Raw genomic sequence first — 24,948 nt, forward strand, 5'->3', positions numbered from 1 at the left:
GGCAGTAACCAAGGGCCACAGCCTTCCTGGTCCCAGTAAATGCATCACTGGGTTAACATCTTACTTCCTACTCAGGACCTCAAGGTCTCAGATGCAGTCACTAACCATCTGTCCTATCTAATCCAGATGATTATTTAAAGTACATAAACAAATAAATCATCCTTGGAAGGACATTCATTTTTGTTTCACTGTACCGTGCAGAGGCCTTTCCATTTCACTAGTGCATTCCTAGGCTGAGGTTATTCACCTCATAAGTTTTGTTTACATCTGACAGTATATTTAGCCCAGAATATTGCACTGTTTTATTAGCCCATCTAAATTCAGATTGATTATGTTCTTCCTCAACTGAAAGGTGAATTGTCAAAGCCTGTGATTTATTACAGCTCACTTTAAAGACTGGGACAGAGCTAAATTAATTTATTTCTGCAAGAGCACATGGCAACACACAAAACAGAAAGCAGGAATGCTGTACCATTCAGGAAAGGAGCCACTGTTTCTCTTTCGTTTATTGATAGACCTGTGATGTATACATCTGCTTAGGTTTATGGAGTGATAGGTTCCAGAACTACTGCCAAAGGTAACAAGGTAGAAAAGTCTCATGGGACACTTCTCCTTTGTGATTTGCACTGGTATGTCACCTCATCGATCACTTTTACTGGCACTCTGCAATAGTATCAAACGCCTGGATGTTTTTACCTACTCTGCAATATCACCCCGACTGTGAAAGAACTGCCCCATGTGAGAGCAGAACTGCCCTCCTGTCAGTTGTTTCAGTAACCTGAGATATTAAAATTTACTTCACAGCCTCTTATATAACAGCAGTCTGTAATGCCTGATGGGTGCCCACTCAGAATTAAACCTTGCTTCTTCACTGTGCGCTGACATGGGTTTCTGTTCTCAATTACACATTGTCTCAGCTCCTTTAACAAGCTCGTGAAGAAACATCATAGCCCTTAGCTTTTGCCCTTAAAGGTAAATCTCTCGTATCCTAGTCTGCAAATGTTAGCAATGTTACAAATGTTACTATGTGACTGGCTGAACAGTCAGAGGACAAGTGGCCACTGATGGGGAGGGGTGACAGGGCGGGTGGGCGAGCTGCAAGTGAGAGAAGGCCTCCGAGCAGCCATCAGGACCTGGATTCTGTCATGATTACGTGGGTTAACAAAGCTCATTATGCCAGCTAAAGGCAAACACACTAGTCCTGCTACTTCAAGGCCCCTTTCTCCCCTGTACTGATTAATTTTCCCTTTGCCAAGATTCTTATTTTATCTTTTAAGAGCAATAAAACATGCTATTTGCAGTCCTGAAAACTCAAAAAGTATTGCAAAAATCTGACAAGACTCTCCAGCTAAAACCAAAAAAAAATTAAATCCCCAAGCAAAAAGAATGCCACACCATCGAGACCTGTTCTCTGCCGGCTGCTTTTTCAAAATTCTTTGTTCCTCATACCATTCTTATCTGTGTGTAGTACAGTATTGCTCCCAAATTAACAAAACAGCTTATTGAAAGGCTGCCATAGAAGATTCTAGAGTACCCAGCTGTCTATCTGGATAGAGAAAGGAATGGGGGTTTTATGGTCAGGCATCAGCAGTACCCTTCAGATCCTTTCCTAGCTATCTCTCAAAAGATCCCTCTCTGTCACAGTGGATGGATCACAGAGAAAAGCTAACACATGTTCACAGTCCCATTTTCCATATCAGGCTTCCCTGGGAGGTGGAAGTTTGTGTATACACACGTGGGCCCTTCTAACAGAATCCTTGACCTCATAACAGCATCAAGTGCTTTAAGAACCAAAAAGCCCCCTAAAATCATGGCCACGATATCTGTCCCTGTGAAAGTCACATACCAGTAAAATAAGTAAAATGCTGGAATTGCTCTTCAGAAGGGGAAGTAATGGGTTAACACTGTTCAGTTGATCAGACAGGCCAAAACCAGCTTCTTGAGTCTCAGTTTGCTTGCAGTCTCCCCAGGTAAACCAGAGCCGGAGGACTTGGTGTCCAAATCTCCCCATAAGTTCAGGGTAGAGCAGGAAGAACTTCAGCAGGAGAGGACAGTGGATGTAGACCAAGCTCAGATCTGGAAGATTATCCAGGATCCTCCTTATGGTACACGACGACCTCTGATAAGTGTGTAGGAGGGAAAGGGGGAGAGAGAACAAAATAATCACTAGATAATGAATATCCAAAAGCTGAAGTGATGAGAGTTTACGGTGAGAAACAGTCACACTGCCTTTTAAGTAGACAATCAAATATATCAGTTAAACATCATTTTGTGAAGCCCATTTGCATCACAAAGACTAAAAAAACTTGTAGGCTTTATACAGTGCTCAAAGAGCTGTGCAGCAGCAGCAAAGAGCCATATGGGAACACTAGAAAGCCTGCTGCAGGGGCTGTGGATGTGTTCAGGGGATTGAAGCTATGAAATATATTCTATTTCATATGTGAATTCACAGCCTAACCAACGCATTTACACTTCCCACACATACGCAAGTTTATTCCGTCAAATCTGTACTCCCTAGTGGATTTTCACAGTTAACTTTCCAGAGTGTGGATGCACTGTACACTCTTTACTCATTCACCGCTCACCACTTATGCCAAAATACTTTCTGCAAGAGGGCTGACGGGAGTGGGGAGAAACCTTAGTTTCAACAAGAGGTAGGAATTAAATATTTTACCAAGTCCAGGGCTCTGCCTTTGTCCTGACAGACAGCAAGGAGGTAAAGTGCAGCTCTGAGTATGTATGGAGCAGGATAGTCTCCACGGTCCTGTGCTGATAGGAGGAAATTTCTTATGGCTAAAAATAATTCTGCTTCTGGGACAAACCTGCATCCAAGGAGATTGGAGTGGAAACAATAACATAAGACATGCCTTACCCACCAATACATGGTATGTAATGGCCACAGAACCACTTGCCTTGTATACTCTTGGCTCACCTGTCCCCATGGGTGTAGGCAAAGTACAAGAGGAGTATGAAGCAGTGCTGGTGGCTGGTGAGAGACTGATCCAAAGGGAAAGGCTCAGGGGCTTCAGCCAGGAGGAGAAGGCTTTCAGCAACGGTGTAGTTTAATTGAGGCAGACCCTTTTGCAGGAGCTCAGACATCTCTTGCTCTAAAAATAAAACTAATATGAGCAGGCAGGCAGTGATGAGGAATATGTATGTCAAAGCAGAATGGAACAGGGGGACGGAAGCATCTGCCTGCCCTAACTCAAGCATATTACATTAGGGAAGCTCCAGAAGTAAGAAATAGCAAAGTGAACCTACTACCCCACTGTCTGCAAGGAGCCCGCACACCTCTATGACTTGGCATGAACAGAGGTGTGAGACCTGATCTAATAGAGCAGCACATCTCTATGACTTGGCATGAACATAGGTGTGAGATCTGCTCTAATAGAGCTTTAAGGATGAAAAAGCACTTCTGTTTGAGGTTCCCAGCTCTTTGCTGATGCTGCCTGGGTGACCAACCACTGCCTGTGGGAAAAGTGGCTTTTGTGATGTGGAAACTTTCATCTCATTTATTTGGGACTTAATTATGATGGAAAGTTATAGGATAGACAGAAAGCTTTGTAGAGTATGCCAGAGGAAATAATGACTTTAATCTGCAGATATGAGTGGCTGTGGCAAGTAATATTGTTTTAATTAAGCTATGCACATTTATGCTAATAAACGTCACCATGTAAACAAAACCACAGGCAGAAGAAATACATTCATTCAGGTAGGACTTCAAACTCTTCAAAAGGCATTCTCTAAGTGTTATCTCATTACTGGACCAGTTTAAACAAAAAGTGGAAAAAGTCTCTAAATAGAGCTTATGCATGTGTCCCTTCCCTCCTCCTTTCTCTGCACTCCACTACCCCTTCCCCCCCTTTTTTTTTGCATCTATTGCCTAAATAGAAGGTGGCAGAGCTTCAGCCTAAATGAAGCAATTTGTCTCTTTCCCTGAACTTGCCCTCCTGAGCAGAAGTTCTCTCCTTTTCTGTGGCAGAGTAAAGGCTCAGGCACAAGCTGCAGAGGAAGCTGGAACAGGCCTGATTCAAGGCAGGGTTACTGTGAAGAAGAGCAGAAAGATACAGTGAAGAAGGCCAGAAACATCCTCCTCCCACTTCTAATATCACACACTCTCTGCCAGAACCTTGATTTACTGAATGATCACATACAAGCATCCTCCCTGTCACAAGAAGAGTCCAGGATCCCACCTGGGCTTCCAGGCAAATGAGTTCCTAGAGGACACTCAGCTCACAGATGTGGTTGGTGCAATAGCAGTGATGACAGTGAACGTGTTCACATACTGTGGGCCAATATGAATACAGCGGGGTACTCTTAGAATCATCATACCCTGTATTCACGTAACACTGCAGAGAATGGGAGGTGTTTGGGGGTGGCTCCTGATACCCGACTCCACTGGCAAACACCAGTAAGGAGATTTTGGAGCAATGATGTTTCCAGGGATGAACAATGAAGAATGTCAAAAAGTTAACTAAAAGGGTGAGAACAGATCTATTTCCAGATATTTTTTTCTCTCTCCAATTGCCATCCTTGCAGAATAGGACATAATCAAACATCTTTGCACTGTAACACACCATCTCTGGTGTCCCACACTATTCAGAGCCCTAGATCACTCCCCCCACACACCATTCACAGGCGCAAACATCCTCTAACTTCCGCAGTGGTAACCTGGACTAGAGGTGACATGTATTTTGTTTACCCTTTTAATGAGGTGCAGTCACAGGAAAGAGAAGGTAAAACATCTCTGCAAACGCACAGAGAGTGTCTTCAAGTGCTCCTCACCCTAGAAATCATAGCCTCTGCTACACAAGACCCTTTGCAATATCTGCTGTTGAAGTTTTACTCCTCCTTCCCATTTCTTACACATTATCACACCACAAGGAAAAAATATAGTGGTAATGTGTGCCTAGGCAGCCAGAGCTCAGATAGAACTGATGCTACTGTTACTTCTTTTGGAAACACCCACTGACTTGGCTACTCCAAAGTCAGGCTGCTTTATCTCTATCTGCACAGCTCACGACAGAGCACAGAATTCTCACACCACTGTGTAAATCCACCCGCCCCCTACCTGACTGCTTCTCCCTTCTCCCACATCCAGCTTTTCCATTTTCAGTTGGCGTTTACATTTTGCAGTAAGACTTCAACCACTCTTGAGTCTTTCAGCCTCCTGTCTTGCCTAATCAAGTGCATTAAATAAGGCATGATCTGCTTTCTCATCTGGAATTTTTTTAGTCACAATACACACATCATGATACCTTTGCACAGAGCAAAATCTGGCCTTCAGCTCCAGTGTCAGTCGTATGAAAGAGGAGGATGCTAGAACGAAAGCAAGATAGGAATGACAAAGGAGCACAGAACATGTACAATAAGGGAAGAGTAGGCAGGTCCCGTAACCATCTCCGCACAAGCCCAGGGTGCAGGGCAGGCCATCTCAGTAAGAACATTTTTGTTAGGCCTTCTCTTCCAATTCAAACTACTCAGAGTTTGGTTTGGAGCAGAGATTCATTCGTTTTCTCAGAAGAAGAGAAGATTCGGCAGCTTTGCATGTTTAGAGTAGAGGAATTCCATACATCACCTCTCTGATGTGCAAAGCGTAAGGAATACCCAGAGTAAACAGGATTTCTCCATAGTTAAATCCCACCACCAATTCCAGCGTAATCCCTGTTTACAGGAAAGGCCAATTCTGAATATTCCAGAAGAAAGAGTAAAGCTGATGCAACTTATTTATCTAAAATAAAATCTGTCCCATCACCATTGCTAGACCAAATAACTTCTTCATCCTGCTGAACATGACTGCACACTCTATTCTTACTCATATAAACATGTAATATAATCCTCCACATAAAGTCTCGTTACGCTCATTGCCTCAGCAATATGCAGTAGCAGCAAGTTCCATCAGTTTAGTTAAGAGCACAGAAAACACGATCCCACGCTACCCCCATACCCAGCTTTTTGGAGAACTTATTCTGCATGTTTGGCACCACTGTAAAGAGGGTGTTAAGTGCTGAAATGAAAATCTCCATCATTGATGGGCTGACAGCCCTTTCCAGGTAGTTCTGTGGAAAGAAGAAAAGATCAGGTGCATGATATGCAGTAAATAAAGCAAGCAGCAGCTTTCCTCCTGCCTCCTGCCTGCCCAGAAAGTTAGATTTCTAAATCCAAACAGAGTAACCGTTCTTCTACCAAAAAGCCTGGCAGCAAGTCCACAGGCTTACAGAGCACTTTGAAAGCGACTAATGCTCCCTCAGTCAACCTGATGAGCTCTGCTGCTAACTTCGTGAGACATGACATCAAACAAGAAGCTTCATCCTGATTCCAGCTGGCAACCAGCCAGGCCCTAATGCATGGCCACAGACATCACTGCCCGTGTTACCCTGGATGTAACTGCTCTTACAGGTCTGGTGGGTAACTCTCCAGCGTGGTGTACAACACAGGACATATGCTTAAGTGCAACTGACTTCAGTAACACATCTGTGCTTCAGCATTTTGTTGTGTAGAGGCAAACACAGGTGTTTAAGCTCTCTACAGACTCCAGCCTGAAACTGTTTAGAACAGAATGACTCAACTCACTCTTGCGGAAGGTCACTGGACAATTTTCTCACAGTCCATTAATTTTTACCCAAGCTCAATGAGCAAGAAATAGCACACTGACGTCAGTTTTGCTAAACTGGACATGCGCTGCACCCTCCCTTCAGGGAGTAGAACAGCAATGCCACTCCAGCTGCCCAGCAAGAGACCGGTGAAGAAAACACAAACCAAAACATCTTCAAGCTCCCAACAACTGCAAGAATCCGTACACCCGAGTCTGTGGCAAAGCACAGGCAAAATTTACTCAATGTTTAGAACCCAAAAGTCCCATTGCTTTGACAGTTCTGCTCAGTGTCTTAGTGACAGGTCTGTATGAAGCACTAAAGCACATATGACTCTCCATGGCTGTTTTTTAAACCATGTCCCTGGCCTTACTAAGGCACAATGCTTAGCACTGCCCTTGTTGTGTAGCCTGGGCAGCCTCCTCAATACCTTCTGGAAAGAAGCATGAAAATGAAATTGCAGGTGCAAAATACCACAGCTTTCTGGGACACAGGCAAGTTTTGAGAAAGTGGCAGAAGGGGAAACAACAGTTCAGGCACTCTTAGTTTTAGGCAACATCCAGAGCTGCCATGGATTAGACAGCATCGCAGGTAAACTATGGGGACTGAACTGTCTGAAGAAAGACACTGCCACCTACATGGAAGCTTTATGAATTTCTCCACCCTCTGAGACGGTACACTCCCATTTTGCATCAACTACATAGTGCCACATTTGGCTCTGGAGAGGTAGCAAATGCCACAGCTGTTCTTGGTTTACCCTGCATGCTCTCTTCACAAAAAAGCCACATTTGTGCAACCTACTCTTGGTGCTTGAAAGCACCTTTCCAAATACCGAAGGAGGAGACCAAGTTCAAAATAAACCTTACCATGACCATGGGGATGCAAAGACTGTCACAAATCCTCAACAGGAACTCAGAGAAGTTGCTCAGTGTGTCCTTGCTTTCCGAGTTGGGGGCAGTGAAAGCGTTCTCCTGGGCCATGGGATCACTCTGGAATTCCACTGCTAACCTACAAACACACAGTGGATACCAGAGGAGAGAGGAATCCTCCTCACTCTGTAAAGGAAGTCAGGAGATACTACATTTCCATGACAACTTTAACCATTAAGGATCTCACAAAAGCTTCATGGGTTGGAAACACAGGAATCTGGCAATCACACAGAGTTACCTCTTGAGTGAAGGTATTAAAAGTCAGCAATGTTGCACAACAGTACAAATTGGGAAAGCAAGACCCAGCTTCTGTGAATAAAGTATCTGCTGTGGGAAACCCCCGTGTGGTAAGACTACAGGTTCTCAGCCCAGCCAGAGTGCCTGGAGCACAACACAGCAAACCTCATGAAAATCAGCCAGGGGACCATTCAGCTGAGGTAAAAATCATCACAGAACCCGAGAGCCCTATAACACCACCCCAAGACACTGTGTCAGTGCAGACAGGGACACTTGCTTCTGACTGAGTTACCGTGACCAAGCCAAATGCGAGTGGTCGAGGGCAAAATAACTCAGCTGGACAGATCGCCCTAACAACAGGTTCAGATTCATACACAAACTCATCTACCACCGTTGGCTGTGCAGCTAAGGGTGGGAGAGAGCTCTCATCCAGCAAAACAGGAAAGGTTGGTGCCTATAAACCCACTCACATACATGAGAAAATCCAAGGCCAGCATCTGGAGCAGATGCACATTTGTTCAATGGTTAATCCCTTCCAGTACTGAAACCACATGCCTTGGAGCACAGGAATATGGCTTCACATGTACCCTCCACCCTTACATCATCACCAGTTTTGGCTAATTTTCAAGCAGTTCCTCCAAGGCCAAAGACATGAAACAAACTGATAGGTCCCAGGCAAATTTCTTGGGAGACACACACAGGTGTCACAAAATGTTCACTATCACTACATATCCCTCCTCTTGTTGTTTCACTGACAAGTGCCATGCGTTGAACTCACCTGTGATATTTTAGTGATGGGCTTGGATAGAGAAACTCAGTTACAAGGACAGAAGGATGGATGAACACAGACACACACAACACTCACCCCTCCAGTCGCCTGACTTGTCCTCACCTGCAAGCATTTCTGAAACTTTCCAGGGTGTTGAGCAATAACTGGCCCTGTCTCTGAGGAACTCTGCCAAGATTTATGTTTGCTGGGTGACTCTGAGACACTGAGAATAGGAGATCACCCTGTCAAAGGAAAGAAGCTTTCAAATTCATATGTTCGCTGTTGGAAAAATTGCTTTCTTCTCAGATACCAGCAGCAGGAGGAACAACAGATTTCCCTTCACTCGCTTCTTTCACATAGCTGCTTTTTTACTATTGTGCTTTCCCAGGAGGGCAGAGTTAGAGAGCTTTTGTGCTCTTCCTAGGGAAGACAGAGTTACAGAGCTACTAGTTCTGCACTGTCCCATCTTTACAGTCTCTATTGCCATGGCTTGATTTAATCTGAGTTTTAAATGGCTCAGTGAATGGAGCTTCACACCCTTCTGGGAAAACTCTCAACATTTTTTTTAAATGATGTTTCTTCCAGTTACTTTCCAGACAACACAGAACAGTTCCTCTCCTTGCTCAGCACTGAAATCTTAGAAGTTCTCTACTTGGGCTCAGATTTGTAAGCAACTATCCATGTCTAGCTCTTGTTCCCACACAGCATCCTACTGAGTTCAGCCAGAAGCCAAATGCAGTGCTAGGGCTAATAATTTGCCCCAACTGAGACCCACTTGGAATTAAAAATCTGCCTTTAAACCTTAAGCTGTTGTGGTGGTGTTCTCTGAATGCTACCAGAGAAGGACACAGAGACACACTGGTGCCTGGCAGTTCAGAGCTCCTTCTCTTTCCCCATTTGAGACATCTTCATACAAGTACAACAATTTCCCATTTTCTCCCATGAAAGTAAGCCTGGATGTCCTTCCTATCTGCCTAACTTCCTTCCTGTAAAACTCCTTATTCTGAATGGGACACCAAGCTCTCTGTGTTTGCAAACAAACTGACCAACACTTGCCTGTGGGGCAGAAAGCAGTTCTGTTTTTTCCAGGCAGACAAGACAGACACCTGGTACCACATAACTTGGGCCTAAAGATAGTTCAGCAAGCGTTTGGAGCTCTGCTGCTCCAGCAAGATGCTCTTGCCACTGCAGACATGTGATCTAAACATATATGGCCCTGAGCCTAGAGCAAGAAGGCTCATTCCTTGCCTCTTCACGAGCCACCTGTAATGGGGGCTCTCCTCGGAGGTGTGTAGGTCCCAGCAGCACATCACAGTAACTGCATATTCCAGGATTTGCAGTTTGAAGAATGGCTAACAGCTCCCTTGTTGAGGCATCACAGTGCATACACGGTGACACTCTTGGTCTAAACGTATAGCAAGAGATGTTCATTGCCAAAAAAATAGTGTGACCAACACAGCCTACAAGGTGGGGACCTGAAGAAGGGGAAGTTCAAATGACCTTGGAGTGTTGGACACATAAATAGAGCAGTGCACTTAAGTGGTGCCCCACAAATCTTCACTGATTTAGAAAGACAACATTCACCAGCATTGATCTTCAGCTACTCCAAAGACAAAGATTGGTACCATCTCAAGGCATGAGGATCAAAAGAAACACCAGAGAACCTAACCGACGTAGGGTAAGGGGAGAGAACATACATACAGCATCCACATAGCACAACTAGGAGGATCATCCCTGTCCTTCTTGGTCCTACCAAAAAGAAACAACAACTTTTGACTTACTGCATGCCTCTTGCTACTCTGTGGTGGGGAGAAGTCAGCACATCGTTTCAGCATCGCCTCCAGCAGCTTCTGCAGCTCTTCATACGGGACTGGAGGAGAGCTCAGATGGTCCTTCCTGAACAAGTAGAAAGACAGCATGCATATTCCCTGCTGGGGAAATTCCACCTGGGAAGGCAACACCAGCAGAAATAACTGCTCTTCTGACAGCATCGTGCCATTGCCACTTCTCTCCAGCACGGCACACTAAGGTCACAATATCTGAAAAGTGCCTTCATCCAGATGTGTGCCCAAACACACCCTCACTGCACTCACTGTTCGCTCCCACCACAGCCAGGAAGGACATGCCTGTGCACATCTTAGCTTGCTCTTACGTATCCAGATGGGGCAGAGAGTGGCAAAGCCACCACAGCGCAGTATGAGCCTGCCTGGGATGCCGGGTCCTTGCTGCAGCATCTTGCTGCCCACCACAGCTTCATCGCCCTGGCAGCACTTTGAGGTGGGTGGGAAGCCAGCTCTGCTGTGCCCAGGCCTGTCACAGCCAGAAGTCCCACTGCAGAGTGCACTCACCCACACAGCCACAGGGGAACCGCAGAGACCAACGCGGTATCAACAGATCTATCTGAAGAAAAGCCTGCAATTTCTTTCCTGCCTACCTCAGGAAAGCTGCCACAGCTCTCACAGCCTCCACCACCACCTCGAGCACGGGGCAGTTCACTGTCTCCATCAAAACATCAATGGCTTCTATACATACACCTCGGTTTGTGAATAATTTGATTTCCACTGGCTGCCTGTGAAGAGGAAACAGAGCAAGCAAGGATAATATTGTCAGAGTTAAGTAACTGTACTGCCCCCTCCTCATTTCACCAAATGGACAGCTGAGCCATGTGGTTTCAGCAATACTTTTCAGTATGCAGAGCCAGCTGCGCTCAAGGAGGTAGTCTCAAACTTGAGCAGGTGGAGGGTTTGCTACAAAGAGTGAAGTTCAGCAGGCCTGGAGCCCTATTATGATGAAAAAACCCACAGCCTGCATAACTGTGTGACTGCACCAGTGAACGCTGACATAAAAAGCATAAGAAAAAACAGGTTTTGCCAAATACAGTGATCTTTCTGCCTAGGACTTGATGCTGAGGCCATCTGCTCTGGGATTTGCAGGTTCATCTGGCAATTCATATTTCTGAGTAAACAAGCAAACATCACCATCCTAGAACAAGGACGATGCCATGAGAATAGCTTTTCTCACAGTCCTATAGCACTTCTTAATGCCAGACACTGCCAGAAGGACAGGGACTTTCTTGAACTTGAAAAGAAATCAGGAAAATAAACATAATCCAACTGTTTCAACAATTCTTCTTGATAGAGAACATTTTGGTCATCTGATCAACTTGTGGCCCGATACCTTTGAGTATTTAGCAGGAAAGCATGTAGGGATGACAAGCCACTAATCGCATTATTGGGCAGAGCTGTGTAAATGGCAGACTGTGCTCATTTGGCTCCTGGCAAGTCAGGTACAGTTGGGGGAAGACAGGCAGCTACATGTGGACAAGAGGCACTAACAGCCTCCCAGAGGGCCTCTCCAAAGTGAAACAAGAAAAACAGCACAGCATGACAGGAGCCAGACTTGGAAGCCAAAAGTATTCACTGTTATTCAGTTTTCACAGACATGCCTGACTATAGCAAGCCAGGAGCACATGCTCCCATGCACAAATGGGAAAGGAAAATGAATTTCAGCAGAAATTACACTGGTAGCCCAGCTAGAGGGCAAAAAGTGAACAGAGGCAGAACCACGCTTTTTAGTCACTCAGTGGGATTAAACCCAGCTCGCAGTCACCTCACGTTCTGCTGTGAGAAAAAGCTGCAAGGCAGGCAAGGCAAGGAAAGAGCCTTGTGGAACTCAGGCACCTGGAGCAGCCTCTGGCCTAAGCCATAAGTGATGTGCTGAACTCCCAAATTGTTTCTACTTATACTGTAATTCTATTAATCCTTTGTATTTCCTTTCTTTAATCACTGGCCTTCTGAAGTAAAGCACACCAGGGGAAAAAAAAAGTCTTCACTGACTCACACAGGGAGGGATGGAGGAGTATTGCTGACTCACTCAAGAGGCATAAACCCACTTGCAATATGGTGTATTACGATGGCTTCGGGGCCTGGGAGAAAGGTGTGAAGGACGGCACTCTTGCAGCTTCCTGCAGCCTCTCGTCTTTGGGCCCCAAACCGCGCCTGTCCCCCTGGTTGTGCTGGGAGAGACAAGGGGCACTGCAGGGAGAGCTGCCCACCATTTCTGACACACTGCCAAGGGGAGCAGTAGGTCCTGCTTGGACAACACCAGAGTGTGGGGCTCACCTACAATAGAAGAGTCCAGCTGCAAGGAAAAACTAAGAGGAGAGGTTCCAGGATGAGACCCCTTTCCCCACTACATGACAGTTTTAAATAAAACATCCTTTCTAAGGCAAAGCTCAGAGAAACAGAATGTGTGTGCTAGAAAATGAGAGTAATTGCACAGAGTGTTCTCTTTGTTTTACAAGCATAAATGCTGTAATTAGTGTTTCCCACATCCTGGTTTCTCTTTTTGACAGATCCCACACTGGCATCATCACACTGTTCTAGCACTGCTGCTTTTCCTTCTCCTTTTTACCTTGCTACTTGCTACAAAATTGACTATGACATTTCCAAAATTCAGCTCAAGGGCTCTCTTGGGGGAACTAAGCGGCAAAAACAAGACTCTGTCACTAGCATGACAGGACGGGAACGAGATCATAGAGGCAAGCACAGGAAGCACAGAAAAAAAACAAGCCTGGGTGTGTTATTCCTTAGCAGAAAACGAGAGGAAAAAAGTGACAGAAGACATTAATATTTCAGCCTGGAATTTGTTTTGGCTGTTTCAGTTTAGCTCAGATCAAAGACATGGGACTAGAAGCCACCGAATTTGCATGCTCGGTTTTGTCACAGAGGTGTACTTAGCAGAGCTGGCCTGCTTACATACTCCTGGACCTTCCTCGCCTTCTCTCCTGCTCCATCTACAGCTGGAAAGGAGATTTCACCCCCCAGACTGGGAAGGAAGCAGGAAGAGAAAGACATACCAGTGGATGCATGCACAAAGAAGACAAGCTGGGAGGTTCAGAAGCAACCATCAGGCCCTTCTTCACAAGAATAAGGGACATGCGTTTGTTCAGCAATATCTTTCAAACACAAAGGCTCTTGGGGTGTAGATATTTGGTCTCAGACAAAAAACTTAAAAAGGAAAAGCACCACAGCCTATATTTTGGGGCACCAAACTGCCTGGGCAAGGCTGGTGGGGGCACTTCCTTACCGTTTCAGTATTTCAGTGAAGAGCAGGAGCCCCTGCTTGTGCAATTCCACATTGTTCAGCTGCAGGATGTCTTGAAGACTCCTCACCAGAGACTCAATGCCTGCATATGTGCAAGAGAAGTCACAAAGGGCATTTAATACTCAAGATTCCAGGACGGAAGCAAAATGAATTTTTAAAAGGAAGGAAGATTTTAACAATTACTCTTCTGAACCAGTGACAGAAACAACTGCCTAATGAATCACATTCACTCAGATACATTATAATAGGCTCAACGTCTACTGATGGAGGAAAGTTCACAAGAACAGAAGGAATTTGGCCCTTCTTCTTAAATCCACCCTTGGTTTGTCCACAGAAACACTTAATAGTAACTCAGGTAGTATCAGTCATGATAACTGGTTATTACAATGGATAGAGACTCATCAGGAACTTATTAGAACAGTGACACTGTAAATCCAATCTATGTCAGACATCACAAACATGTCTGATAGGTACTCATTTCCAGACCTTTTCCATCCTGATTGTGGTTTTGTGTGAAGCATTGAAATTCAACTGGAGGCACAAAAAATGCCCCACAGTATTACTGTAGTCACTCTGTCAGGAACATTGATGACTCACCATAGACTGTGTGACACTTTGAGAAGAAAAGGCGCTCTTCAGTTAGGAGAAGCAGGCAGCAATACACTGACCAGATGAGAATTTCACTGTTGCATGAGAGACACTCAAACAGGAATTCTGCAAACACACACACAAGTATGGTCACGCTGGTAAGAGGCAGCCTGCTCACTGCATGGCACAGGTGCTACTGGAACAGAGCAGAGGAAGGAAGAGGAAACAAGGAAGTACAGCAACAGCCACAGGGAGAATGGATGTGTCATAAAATAGCAGGAATGGAGAATGGAGTGGATGTTCAGGGGTACGCCAGTCTTCAAAACAGGGTGACTGGAGAGCAGAGTCCCACAGGCAGGTGTCTTCCCAGCACAAACTCAGCAGGAAGGAGCTGAATTGTGGCTCCAGCCTTTGGCACAAATGAAAAGCCACAAAGCAAGCTTTACTAGTGATGCAGTGGTCTTTTTTTTACTTCTCCCAAAGAATTTGTAAAATGAAAGCATTTCTGTCTTTTGGGATTACAGAGAAGTAATAAACCATCTCCCACAGCCAGATTCGAAAGCTAAATCCTAGATGAAATTCTGTGCAAATTTACAACATTTAGTGGATTAAGACTGAACTTAAATCCATTTAGGCTTTGCACGTATACTGCAAGAGGGACCTTGACCTCAAGGACTCATTCGAATTCTCGATGTGGAAACTTCATTCTGACAGCTGACACCTGCTCTTACACTTCCAGTTGAAAACTTATTCTCCCATTCCTAAAATCACATTTACTGGTACAAAATGGTCAGAGCACACATTATGCTATGAGTGGATTTCACAAAACCAGACCAACTCCTAAAACAAACAGCCAGGGAGTGCTTTGATATTGGGAGATGAACAACACGATGCTACCCCATTTCTTTACCTGGGACATCCGCATGGATAAAAGGAGGAGCATATCTGCTGGGCGAGTGAACCAGCACTGCAGCCACACAGTGGGCACTTGCTGCCTGTAAAATCTCATCTCTGGTCAATAAAAGCTGTTGAGAAACAAAAGTCAAAAGGAGAGAGGGAGTCAACTATGTATATGCAAGTAGGAAACAGTTTCTTCAAAATGTAAATGAAGATCTCTCTTTTGGTATGTATTTCACAGAATAAACTTGCTGAGGCAAGATAAAACACTGGACCAAATACACTCAAAAAATGCAAAGTGAAAACCACAACAGGGAAGATTATGAGTAAGAATAGCTCTGTCCCACGCTTCATCATGCTGGCACTACAAGTGCTGTATCAGACCTCAAGTGTGAGTGAGTAAAATCAGCTGAGGCCAGGAGTAAGATGGAGTAACGCCCCCATTTCCCACTGCAGGCTCTATTGCTGGTGTTGGTGCCAGTATACTCAAATGCCTCTGATAAACCTTCATTACAGGTCAGAAAATTCTTCACATCTACCAATAATTCACTATCACTTCAGCGATCACCTTTTTGAGAACAAGTGGCAGTGGATGTTCCCATTCTAAAAAGTCAGGGTTCTCAGACTCCTCCTCTGTCCTTGAATTATTCATAAGAATGGATACAAAATGGTCAGATTTCAGCAGTTCCTTCAGCAAACCTGCAAAAGGGGGAGCAAGAATGAGCACCACACTGGGCACAGCAGGGTTATATTAACACAAGAGTATCTACGGCCCAAGACTTGTTGCCAAATTCCTTCCCTTTCCTGCACTCCTAACAAAGACCCTCACCTCCAGTTGAGGGAGCTTCTTCTCGCTGTGTTCCCAGATACTTCCATGAGCCCCATGTCTTGCAACCCCTTGTTGCTGATGCTTTTTGCTAAGTCTGATGCTCCCTGTTCCTTCTCAGAGGCGTGTGTGTGCACAGGTACATGATCTCAGGAGCACTCTACTCAAACTCTTTTCTGTTTTCCAGTACCCAGCCTTCAAACTGCTTCTTGGGAGAGCTCTTGCCTTGCATTTTTCTCCAGGCTAGAGCCAGTGACCCAACAATAACTAGACATTTTCCCTGGACTACTTCCTAGAGAATTGGCATTTATCCTCCCCTTCTACTTTCACAGGCTCTTACTGAAACAGCTGTATGTAGCTAAGGGACATCCACACATTAAAAAAAAAGCCTTCAGTATAAAAGTATAGAGCACTGCTACAGGTATCAATGCAAATCATCAGTACATGTCAGTACAAATGCACAAGGGGTATCATCTGAGCTATAGAATTCTACTTTCAAAGGAATCATCATCCATTTCTATTAGCTGAGTAGATGATCTAAGGAGCAATCCAGTTCCTGCTTATCTCCTACAAGAAAAAGGAATTCTCTGGATGGTTTACAAGCAAACAATGGCAGAAAGGCCGAAACTGTGCTCCCAGCAACAGCTGACAAGTGCAGTTGGAAGCATAAATGCAAGAAAGCACCACTTCCACATTAGCTTTCTAACCTAAATAACATGATGCCCCACATCTGAAGACTGTATTTGTTAGACTCCATCACACTGCCCTGCAAAACCTGCCTGTTCGTGCATAGTGTTTGCATTCAGACACTTTGAGGGATGGTCTGTTCCTAGGATGACAGCATTCCATTGAGACAGGCCAGGCCACAGTGAAAGCTCTGAAGAGACTCTGAAGATTAGTCAGTGCTAAGCAAACATGAGGCTTGAGGGACAACAGAGGGCTGGGGGAGATCAGCAGCAGGTCTGGGCTTTTTTGATTGCTATGGATTAACAGAAAGGCTCGAATGCTTCAGACAAGCATTCTGGGGAGCAACTGACATTAAAGAGTCTACACCACTCAAAGATTTCCTCCTCATTCTGAGCCTTCTCTCACACCTTGCAGTTTCCCTCAGCAATGCCTTACCCAAACAATTAATCTGCAGCTCCTTTGTCTGTGCACGACCCAAGGCCTTCAAGAAGAGACCACACAGCCTTTCCTCAAAGTGTGCTGAGAGCCGCTCTGTGCCAACAGGAGAGGAGTACAGCTTGCCATACAAGTAGCAGACAGCAGCCTTTATAGATTCATTTGGGTATGTCAAACCCATTAGCATGTGCTCCACTAAATTACCTAGCATGAAGAACAGAAACAGCAAACATTCACACCAATGAACTGACTTTTTAAAAGCACCAACCTATTTCCCTTGAAAACTTGCAAAAGCCCACTGGACAGACTGGTGTGTGCAGATTAATGAATGCCACAATTAGGTGATGTGCTCACCACCACCCATCCTGAGCAGAGATACAGTAATAAATGGCTAGAGAAGCTGGTTGTTCACCATGTGAAGATCCATCATCCCAGCTACTTCCACAAACAGCTAAGCTCACTCACCAGACCCCCAGGGGTTGGACCAAGGAAAGAAAAACTAAATGTATATTGTCTGTGAGGCAGACCCACAAGCCCCAGTTCAGAGAGGCTGGTCTTGCCAGGCTGGCTAAGAGCACAACAAGAAGCCTGCTGTGAAGGTACTGATCTGCAACCCAGGAGGCCCAAATGCCACTCTGACTTCTGGACAGGCTTTTTGTGTGAACTTCATGAATTCACATGGGGGACAAGAGGGTGCACGCATGCATATATGTATTAGGGCTGTGACCACTACTCTTTAGTGGGACACGGCACATTACTCACCGTGCTCTACCACCAGTATATCAGCAAAGCCTGGGATGGCATCTGCCAGCTTGCCCAAGAGAGAGAATGTGGGCAGGCTGCCCCTCATGGTAGTTGCTTTGCACAGCTGTAGGAGAGACAGAGAAATGGAATGTTTGACTGGTGAGGATACAGTCCAAAGGCAGAAATGCACACAAAACAGCAAGCTCACTTTGATGCTCCAGAACAGGATCTTTTCCTAAGCTGGGTCCTCTTCACCACTTAGGATAAACCACAGGAAAACCCTGACCACACCACTAAGTCTTCAAAACGCCTTTTAATAATTCCAAGAAATTTCGTGTTTTGCTCCTTTTCCTCTCTCTCCCCTCCAGCTCTTACATGAGCAGCTGAACCAGTTGAACTTCTCCTCACTTTCACTATTTCAACGTTTTGGGCTTTTTTACCTCATAGGGCCATCACAAACTTAGGAGTTAACACAGTAAGAGCCCACAGCACAGGCTGGGCAAGCTCCTCATATCTCCGAAATGGTGAGGGGAAAAAAAAAGGAATCTGGGGAAGCCACACAACTTCACAAGAACATCATGAAGCCATATGGCTGCATGGTGTCATGGGAGCAATAGGAAAACTCCAGGGTAGACACCAACACTGCCAAAATCACAGCAGGGGAGCTGGCACTAGGACATCCCACCACAGCAGAGGCCGCATCCCAGTGCAGCAGCTGCAGTCTTGCAGGGCCACTTGTTCCCATCTCCTCAAGCTCTGAAAGACTGAAAGGGCAAGGAATTCATCTTCACTGACCTCTTTTTGGCTTTCATCCAAAATGCAGCGTAAGTACTGTTCTGACTTCAGCTCCACTACAAGCCGCACCAGAACTAGGCAGAAGAAACAGGATCAGTAATTCACACCCAAGAGTGCTCACAATCCATCTTCCACAGGGCTTTAGCAGAGCAGCAAGTAAAGAGCTTAGAAATTAAATGAGCACGGAGGTGCTGAGAGAGCAGGGTAACATCAACATTCCCAGCGCTATTACTTCTGATCGCCCAGCTCGGGCTCTCCGCAGCAACATTACAACAGTCCTGCTCTAGCAACACTACAAACCATGTGTGCAAATGAACTGCAAGCAACAAACTGGGCACCAGAACACTGAGTAAACGTAAGGAACCAGAAAGGGAAAGAAACAAAGCCCTAGCTTAAAAGCATAAAAAATTCTGGTAATTGAATAAAACAGGCTTTCTACAGTATGAAAATTGGCCTTTAAAAGCATATTTTCGCAGAGAAGATATCAGAACTGAAGCTGCTGAATATCCTTAGGTGCAGACTGAGAGCTCCTCCCCCGGTTGCACGTGTCCCTGAGCTCCTGTACCTATCTACAATAACGGTCTTTCCTCCTCACTGCAGTCAGCCCATACACCTTGCCAGGAAGCAAGATCCCTGTCACTTTTGTGGTACTGATCACCTTCTCAGCCCCTAGTAAGGGCTGTTATTCTTGGTTCACTGCAACTTCAAGAACTCTGTCTGCTCTGTCCTAATAGAGGAATCAACATGAAACTATGTTTACCAGGCAGGGACTGCACATCACCTGGCATTTCCCTAAAAAAATAACAAAGGAGTCATCTGATGCTGGCAGGCTGCCCCTGACTCCACACATATACCCGTGGAATGGTTTCAGGAAGCAAAGTCCCTCGCCTGATACTTTTAGAACCAGGACACGTGCATATTCAGCAGATAAAGTCTTGAGAATACTCGCCTTACTGAGACCCTGTGCAGAACATTGTTCCCTAGGATTTGATAAAGCTGTTTTAGATGTATCTTGCTGTCATGGCATGACTCATTTGAAAAACACATTCTTTTGATTTGTATTCTAGGAAAGCATCATTTACAAAAATACCAAAGATTTCTAGATCCTCAATTTCTTGGTATATCCAGGGCAATACTGGAGGTTTATCTAGGAGACCTACTTTAGCTAAAGAGCTACACATCTCAGCAGAGTCATATCTTTAGATGGGTGATGTACAGATGGTTTAGTGGCCCTTTCCTGTCCGGAACTCTCAAAATTCCTAAAAACTTTCAGGAGTTCTTAGGGACATGGTTCTTAGGGACGAAGTTCTTAGGGACAAAGTTCTTAGGAACATGGTTTAGTGCTAAAGTTAGGTTATGGTTGGACTTGATGATTCTGAGGCTCTCTTCCAACTGAAACAATTCTATGGTTCTGTGATTGTATTAGTCAGGTAACACTAAGCTAAAATTCCTGTGTTTAAGACTCTCCATCTCTCAACAGACTGGTAACATAACAGAAAGACTTCTCACCTTTTCAACATTATTTCAAGCAAAAGCCTGAGAACAGAAACCCCTCTGAAAGGAGCTGGTCATGCTTCCTTTCATCTTTCATGGCTGGACAGGAAGAAATCATTGCATTGCTAAGATCAATGGACTCGGCAGAGATGCCCAAGGTTAATTGGACTGCAGAGATTCCTTTGTCAGCCTTGCAGGCATTTCCTTCAGATTTCAAATGAAGGGCTGCTCACAAACAGAAATCTGCAACCTGTACAGCTAAATCCCAAATACCCTCTGTCCTAAGCAGACAGCAGTAGAGCCCAAAGTTCACTGAAGCCAACAGGAAAATTCCCATTTGCTTTGAGACTTCGGTCAGGTCCAAAGATGAGGCTTTGTTTACCACTGATACTGATCTGACACTAAATTCATAGCACACACAGAGAGAAATGCTAAATATTTAGATCTACTTGCACTCCCCCTTCCCCAAATATTGGAAGAGCTTGTCACTGTTGTATTGATAGCAAATAGATGCTTTTTCCCAATTCAAGCTGTGTAGAAACTGAGCATCTCACTATTATTATCAGCCAAGACAGACTCCCATTCACAAACTGTCAGTAATCAAGACATGGCATCTGCCTCTCACCTTCTGCAAATAGGTCCAGGGCACCACTGTCTTCCACAGTATGCAACATCCCTAAAAGATAAACCACAATCAGTCACGGAACTCATTCCTGCTTCTAATGCCTTCTAGTGAAAAGAGCTGCATTTTTTTTTGCCTACAGCTGTTGTGTTTTACGCACTTCATGTGAGACCAGCCTGATTTTGTCAGAGGAAGGTGGATGCTCTCAGGGAATATCGCAAAAGACACCTCCATAAACAGGACACAGGGACATGAAGGCACTCAGTTCTCTTGGATATTTTTTGGGTACTTTGTGGTTGAGGTCAATGGCTTCACATATATAATTAAATACATAACTGTTACCATCACCGCATCTCACTGCGTGTAACCAATATCACACATCTCAATTACAACACTCTAGAATGACAGAAGTTAGAGACCAGCTAACTGTCCTACCTTCCATTCATACCAGTTACCATGAATTGTCCCTCCACAGTATTGAAAATCCCAAGACTAAATTTAAACAGCAGGTTTAAAGCACATGGAAACTAGTCCAACATTAAATGGAACCTGAAGGCTCCACTTCACGAGTCATTTGTGCAAGCAGAGTATAAGATTGGATGTATGAAGATAAGCTACTACGCCACAGCAGAGGAGAAACTGCACCTCCCAGCTCCTTCCAACTTCAGGCATTTACAGCATCAGGCACCTGGTTCAGTCCCCCACATCTGCCACACCAAACCACTTGTTCCAACACACCCAATCAAATTACCTCCCCTTTGGAGATTCCATAACCTCTCAGAAATTTGACCAACTAAAGCAATGTCATGAGACTGCAGCTGAAGAAAGCACATCTTTCCTACTTCATCTGCCCAATCCTCAGTAACTATTAATACTTCCTCCACAGCACTGCTCAAACCTTTGGTGGCCCCTCTTACACTCTTGCACTAAATGATCCTTGGTTCGTTCAAGCTTTACCCAAAATGTTCATTTTGTTATTTGTACCCCCAAGCTTAGACTGGGATTCCAACCGCTCCAGCAGTTACACGAAGTATAGCAAAATTTCAAAGCTGTCCCAAAACCATTCAATTGTGCAGTTTCTTAAAGAGAGAGGCAAAATTGTTAAAACCAGACAAGAGCATTGAAATGCAAGCACAGCTCCCTGGTCTTCTGGGATATTTTGTGTTAGGGTCATATACTGTAGGAGTGAACTGGCCATAAGCACCACTCCCTCCACATCTGTATAGGGTTATGTACACAAACAGCACTCAATAAAAATTTGTGTGATGGAGAGAACTAAACATGCATGAAGTTCTGTTTCTAACAAAGCTGCTTCCAAAATATGCACAACGCTGTGCTGGAAAATCAACTGGGAAAACACTATTTGAATTATTCAGTGTGTCAAGGCAGGGGAAGGGGCTTGTAAGTCACTTTCCCCAAAGAATAAGAATTATCTATGATGTGGAAATGAGATAATGGAATTAAAGGAATCCAGTATATTTGCTCTTTGAAGGCACTCACATTCGTACCCTCCATCTTTCTTCTTCCTTGCCTTACTGTTCCCTCATTTAGATCATTATATCTTCTGCATTCAGATTTCAGATGTTCCAAAGACCTTTCCCACAGCACTGCTATGCAAACAGAAACCAGTAAGAGGTGTTCAAGATCACAGAGTCTGTTACTGGAAAGGCACTTCCCGACATCCTGCTGGTGAAGCTGACCCACCAGGAGGAAGAAGGTATTACAGTCCTATGGCTACAGGAATTTCTACAAATGTAAGGTGATTGTGTGAGAAAAAAAAAAGATAAATTTGTATTTTTCACATTTGATATTAAATCAAGCAACACCTTTTCAACCTCAGACTTTCATTTCTGTATGAATCTTGGTATAATGCCATAGTTCAGAAAGATGAGAAATCACTGAGGCACAGGACCAGAATGGAGAACATTCTGGGAAGAGTCATATGTCAGGCACCTCCTGTTCTCCAGAAAGACTTTAAAGATATGTCAAGATACTTTGGAAAATTGCAAGAGCTTTATGAACATGCTAATCCTGCTCCCTGGTGAATATGGAAATTAATTAACGTATTCTAAATCAAATGAGAGGTAGTTTTCCACAGGAAGTAATAACATACCTAATACAGAATGGTGGAAGCATGGAACTTGGTATCTCAATATTCTTTTGCTTTCATGTGTTTCAAATGTGGAGAAGCTTCATGTTTATACATTCATTGAAAGACAAGGTAGCTGCCTTCTCCCTGCTGCTGTCCCAGGCCACAGCAGCACCCTTACCAAAGAGAGTTCCTATCAAATGACTGCAGACCCTCTCATCTTGTGCCAGCAGTTGGACAACTGGCAGCGCCTGCCAGGCCAGGGCATCGTGGAGGCGGGAGAGGACATGCTTCTTGCGCACCAGCTACGGGGCAGAGACAGGAACCCATTAGTTAGCACCCAGGCCCCAGCCATCCCATTGCTCCCACCGCCCCTGGGGGGGTAGAGTGCTGCCAGGGCCCGGCAGCCCAGGCCATACAGTGGGCCAAGTGCCATGATACAGTCAGCCAACCCCAAACTCGGCGTAGGAGAGGGGGCAGCCATGGCAGCAGGGTGGGAATCCCTGAGGGGTGGGGATCGCTGAGGGGGCCGCAGTGCCAGTTGTGAGGGGCCAAGGCTCCTCGCCCGGCCGGCAGAGGCCCGCTCTGCCCGGCCCCGGCCCGGGACGGAGAAAGGGCGTCCGGTGGGGCAGGCGCTGCCCACCGAGGCTCTGCCGTCGCGCAGGGTCTCCACAGCGCAGGCCAGGCAGAGCGGCGGCCGCAGCGGCAGCGCCCAGCGGGACCCGTGCCCGCCGCAAGGCCGCGCGGCCCCCGCCGTCATCGCTCGACCGCCACTGCGCATGCGCGGGGCCACTGCCGCCGGCGGGACCCGTGTCCCGCGGCCGTGCTCCCCGCGCCGCTCCGGGAGCGGGAGCCGGACGGGGCTGTGTCTCCCCCGCCCCTGAGCTTTCCCGCGAGCTGCCGAGCGGAAAAGGACCTGGGCGTGTTGGTCGACAGCCGGCTGAACATGGGCCAGCAGTGTGCCCAGGTGGCCAAAAAGGCCAAAAGTATCCTGGCTGGTATCAGAAATAGTGTGGCCAGCAGGGCTAGGGCTGTGATCGTCCCCCTGTACTCGGCGCTGGTGAGACTGCACCTCAAATACTGTGTTCAGTTTTGAAAGACACAGAGGAGCTGCAGTGAGTTCTGGGAAGGGCAACGAAGCTGCATATAGACCCACTTTATAACCCCATTCAGTACCACACATGACATACAGATTTCAATTCAAGCAACCTAGTCTCATTTTAGAAAGTAAGTCCAGGTAGGCATGGCAGAGAGATGCCAGAAGTGTGGATACTTGTCTTTCCATTTTGATATAAGCCTATCCCAATGACATGCAATTTCACATGAAGATTGTGCTTCACAGGGATATATACTATGATGCTACTGATGCAAAGAAGGTTTATTGAAGCAGGCTTAATGCTACTTAGTATACATTAGGGAATATGTCACACTCTTGTAGCTGTCAAGTCCGCTAAGCTGATGAATAGGGAAGGAAATTGAAGAGGAAGATACTAGGGCATTAGTTTATTTACTATGTGACTTAGAACTCAAAGTCATGGCACTCTGTTAAGGGTTGTGTAAATAAATAGACCCCTGGTGAGGGGTCTGGAGAAGAAGTCCTGTGAGAAGCGGCTGAGGGAACTGGGTCTGTTTAGCCTGGAGAAAAGGAGGCTGAGGGGAGACCTTATTGTGTCTACAACTACCTAAAAGGAGGTTGTAGCATGGAGGGTGTTGGTCTCTTCTCCCAAGTAGCAAGTGATGAGACAAGAAGAAATGGCCTCAAGTTGTGCCAGGGGAGGTCTAGATTGGATATTAGGAAAAATTTCACAGGAAGGGTTGCCAGGCATTGGAACAGGCTGCCCAGGAAAGCGATCAAGTCACCATTCCTGGAGGTGTTTAAAAGACGTATAGATGAGGTTTAGTGCCAGCGTGAGGTTAATGGTTGGACTTGATGAACTTGAGGTTCTCTTCCAACCAAAGTGATTCTGCACTCATGTGCCCCTGTCACAGGTCACCCCCACACGCACAGCCTGGTCAGGTAGGAACGATGCTCCCCGTGAGGTGCCACTGTGCGGCGTGAGCGACATGGGGAGCAGGAAGCGGACCCGAAGTGCTGAACTGAGCTCGGCAGAGGAGACATAAACAACCGGGTTGTGTT

General features: G+C 45.6%; 1 protein-coding gene across 2 annotated transcripts in view; it reads right to left on the reverse strand.

Annotated features, from left to right (window-relative positions):
* LOC136104343 (coiled-coil domain-containing protein 134-like) overlaps window positions 1-23,675 on the reverse strand; it is a 46,695-nt gene extending 23,020 nt beyond the window's left edge. The window contains exons 1-20 of one of the 2 annotated variants that reach the window (XM_065843241.2): window positions 23,455-23,607; window positions 22,993-23,116; window positions 20,726-20,776; window positions 18,607-18,680; window positions 17,830-17,935; window positions 17,068-17,271; window positions 15,688-15,818; window positions 15,133-15,247; window positions 14,232-14,348; window positions 13,617-13,716; window positions 10,963-11,097; window positions 10,310-10,424; window positions 8,652-8,770; window positions 7,460-7,601; window positions 5,948-6,059; window positions 5,259-5,319; window positions 3,947-4,044; window positions 2,933-3,107; window positions 2,675-2,822; window positions 1,847-2,119 (exon numbers count right to left, since the gene is read on the reverse strand). In XM_065843241.2, coding sequence (XP_065699313.2) covers window positions 1,847-2,119; window positions 2,675-2,822; window positions 2,933-3,107; window positions 3,947-4,044; window positions 5,259-5,319; window positions 5,948-6,059; window positions 7,460-7,601; window positions 8,652-8,770; window positions 10,310-10,424; window positions 10,963-11,097; window positions 13,617-13,716; window positions 14,232-14,348; window positions 15,133-15,247; window positions 15,688-15,818; window positions 17,068-17,271; window positions 17,830-17,935; window positions 18,607-18,680; window positions 20,726-20,776; window positions 22,993-23,116; window positions 23,455-23,592 — 2,538 coding nt within the window. In that variant the 5' untranslated portion in view covers window positions 23,593-23,607. Of the gene's footprint in view, window positions 1-1,846; window positions 2,120-2,674; window positions 2,823-2,932; window positions 3,108-3,946; window positions 4,045-5,258; window positions 5,320-5,947; window positions 6,060-7,459; window positions 7,602-8,651; window positions 8,771-10,309; window positions 10,425-10,962; window positions 11,098-13,616; window positions 13,717-14,231; window positions 14,349-15,132; window positions 15,248-15,687; window positions 15,819-17,067; window positions 17,272-17,829; window positions 17,936-18,606; window positions 18,681-20,725; window positions 20,777-22,992; window positions 23,117-23,454 lie in introns of both variants that reach the window. The other variant, XM_071801412.1, reaches the window with a different exon arrangement.
* Between the last annotated feature and the right edge of the window lie 1,273 nt (window positions 23,676-24,948).

The sequence above is a fragment of the Patagioenas fasciata genome, chromosome 1 (assembly GCF_037038585.1).
Source record: "Patagioenas fasciata isolate bPatFas1 chromosome 1, bPatFas1.hap1, whole genome shotgun sequence".
NCBI classification, from domain to species: Eukaryota; Metazoa; Chordata; class Aves; order Columbiformes; family Columbidae; genus Patagioenas; species Patagioenas fasciata.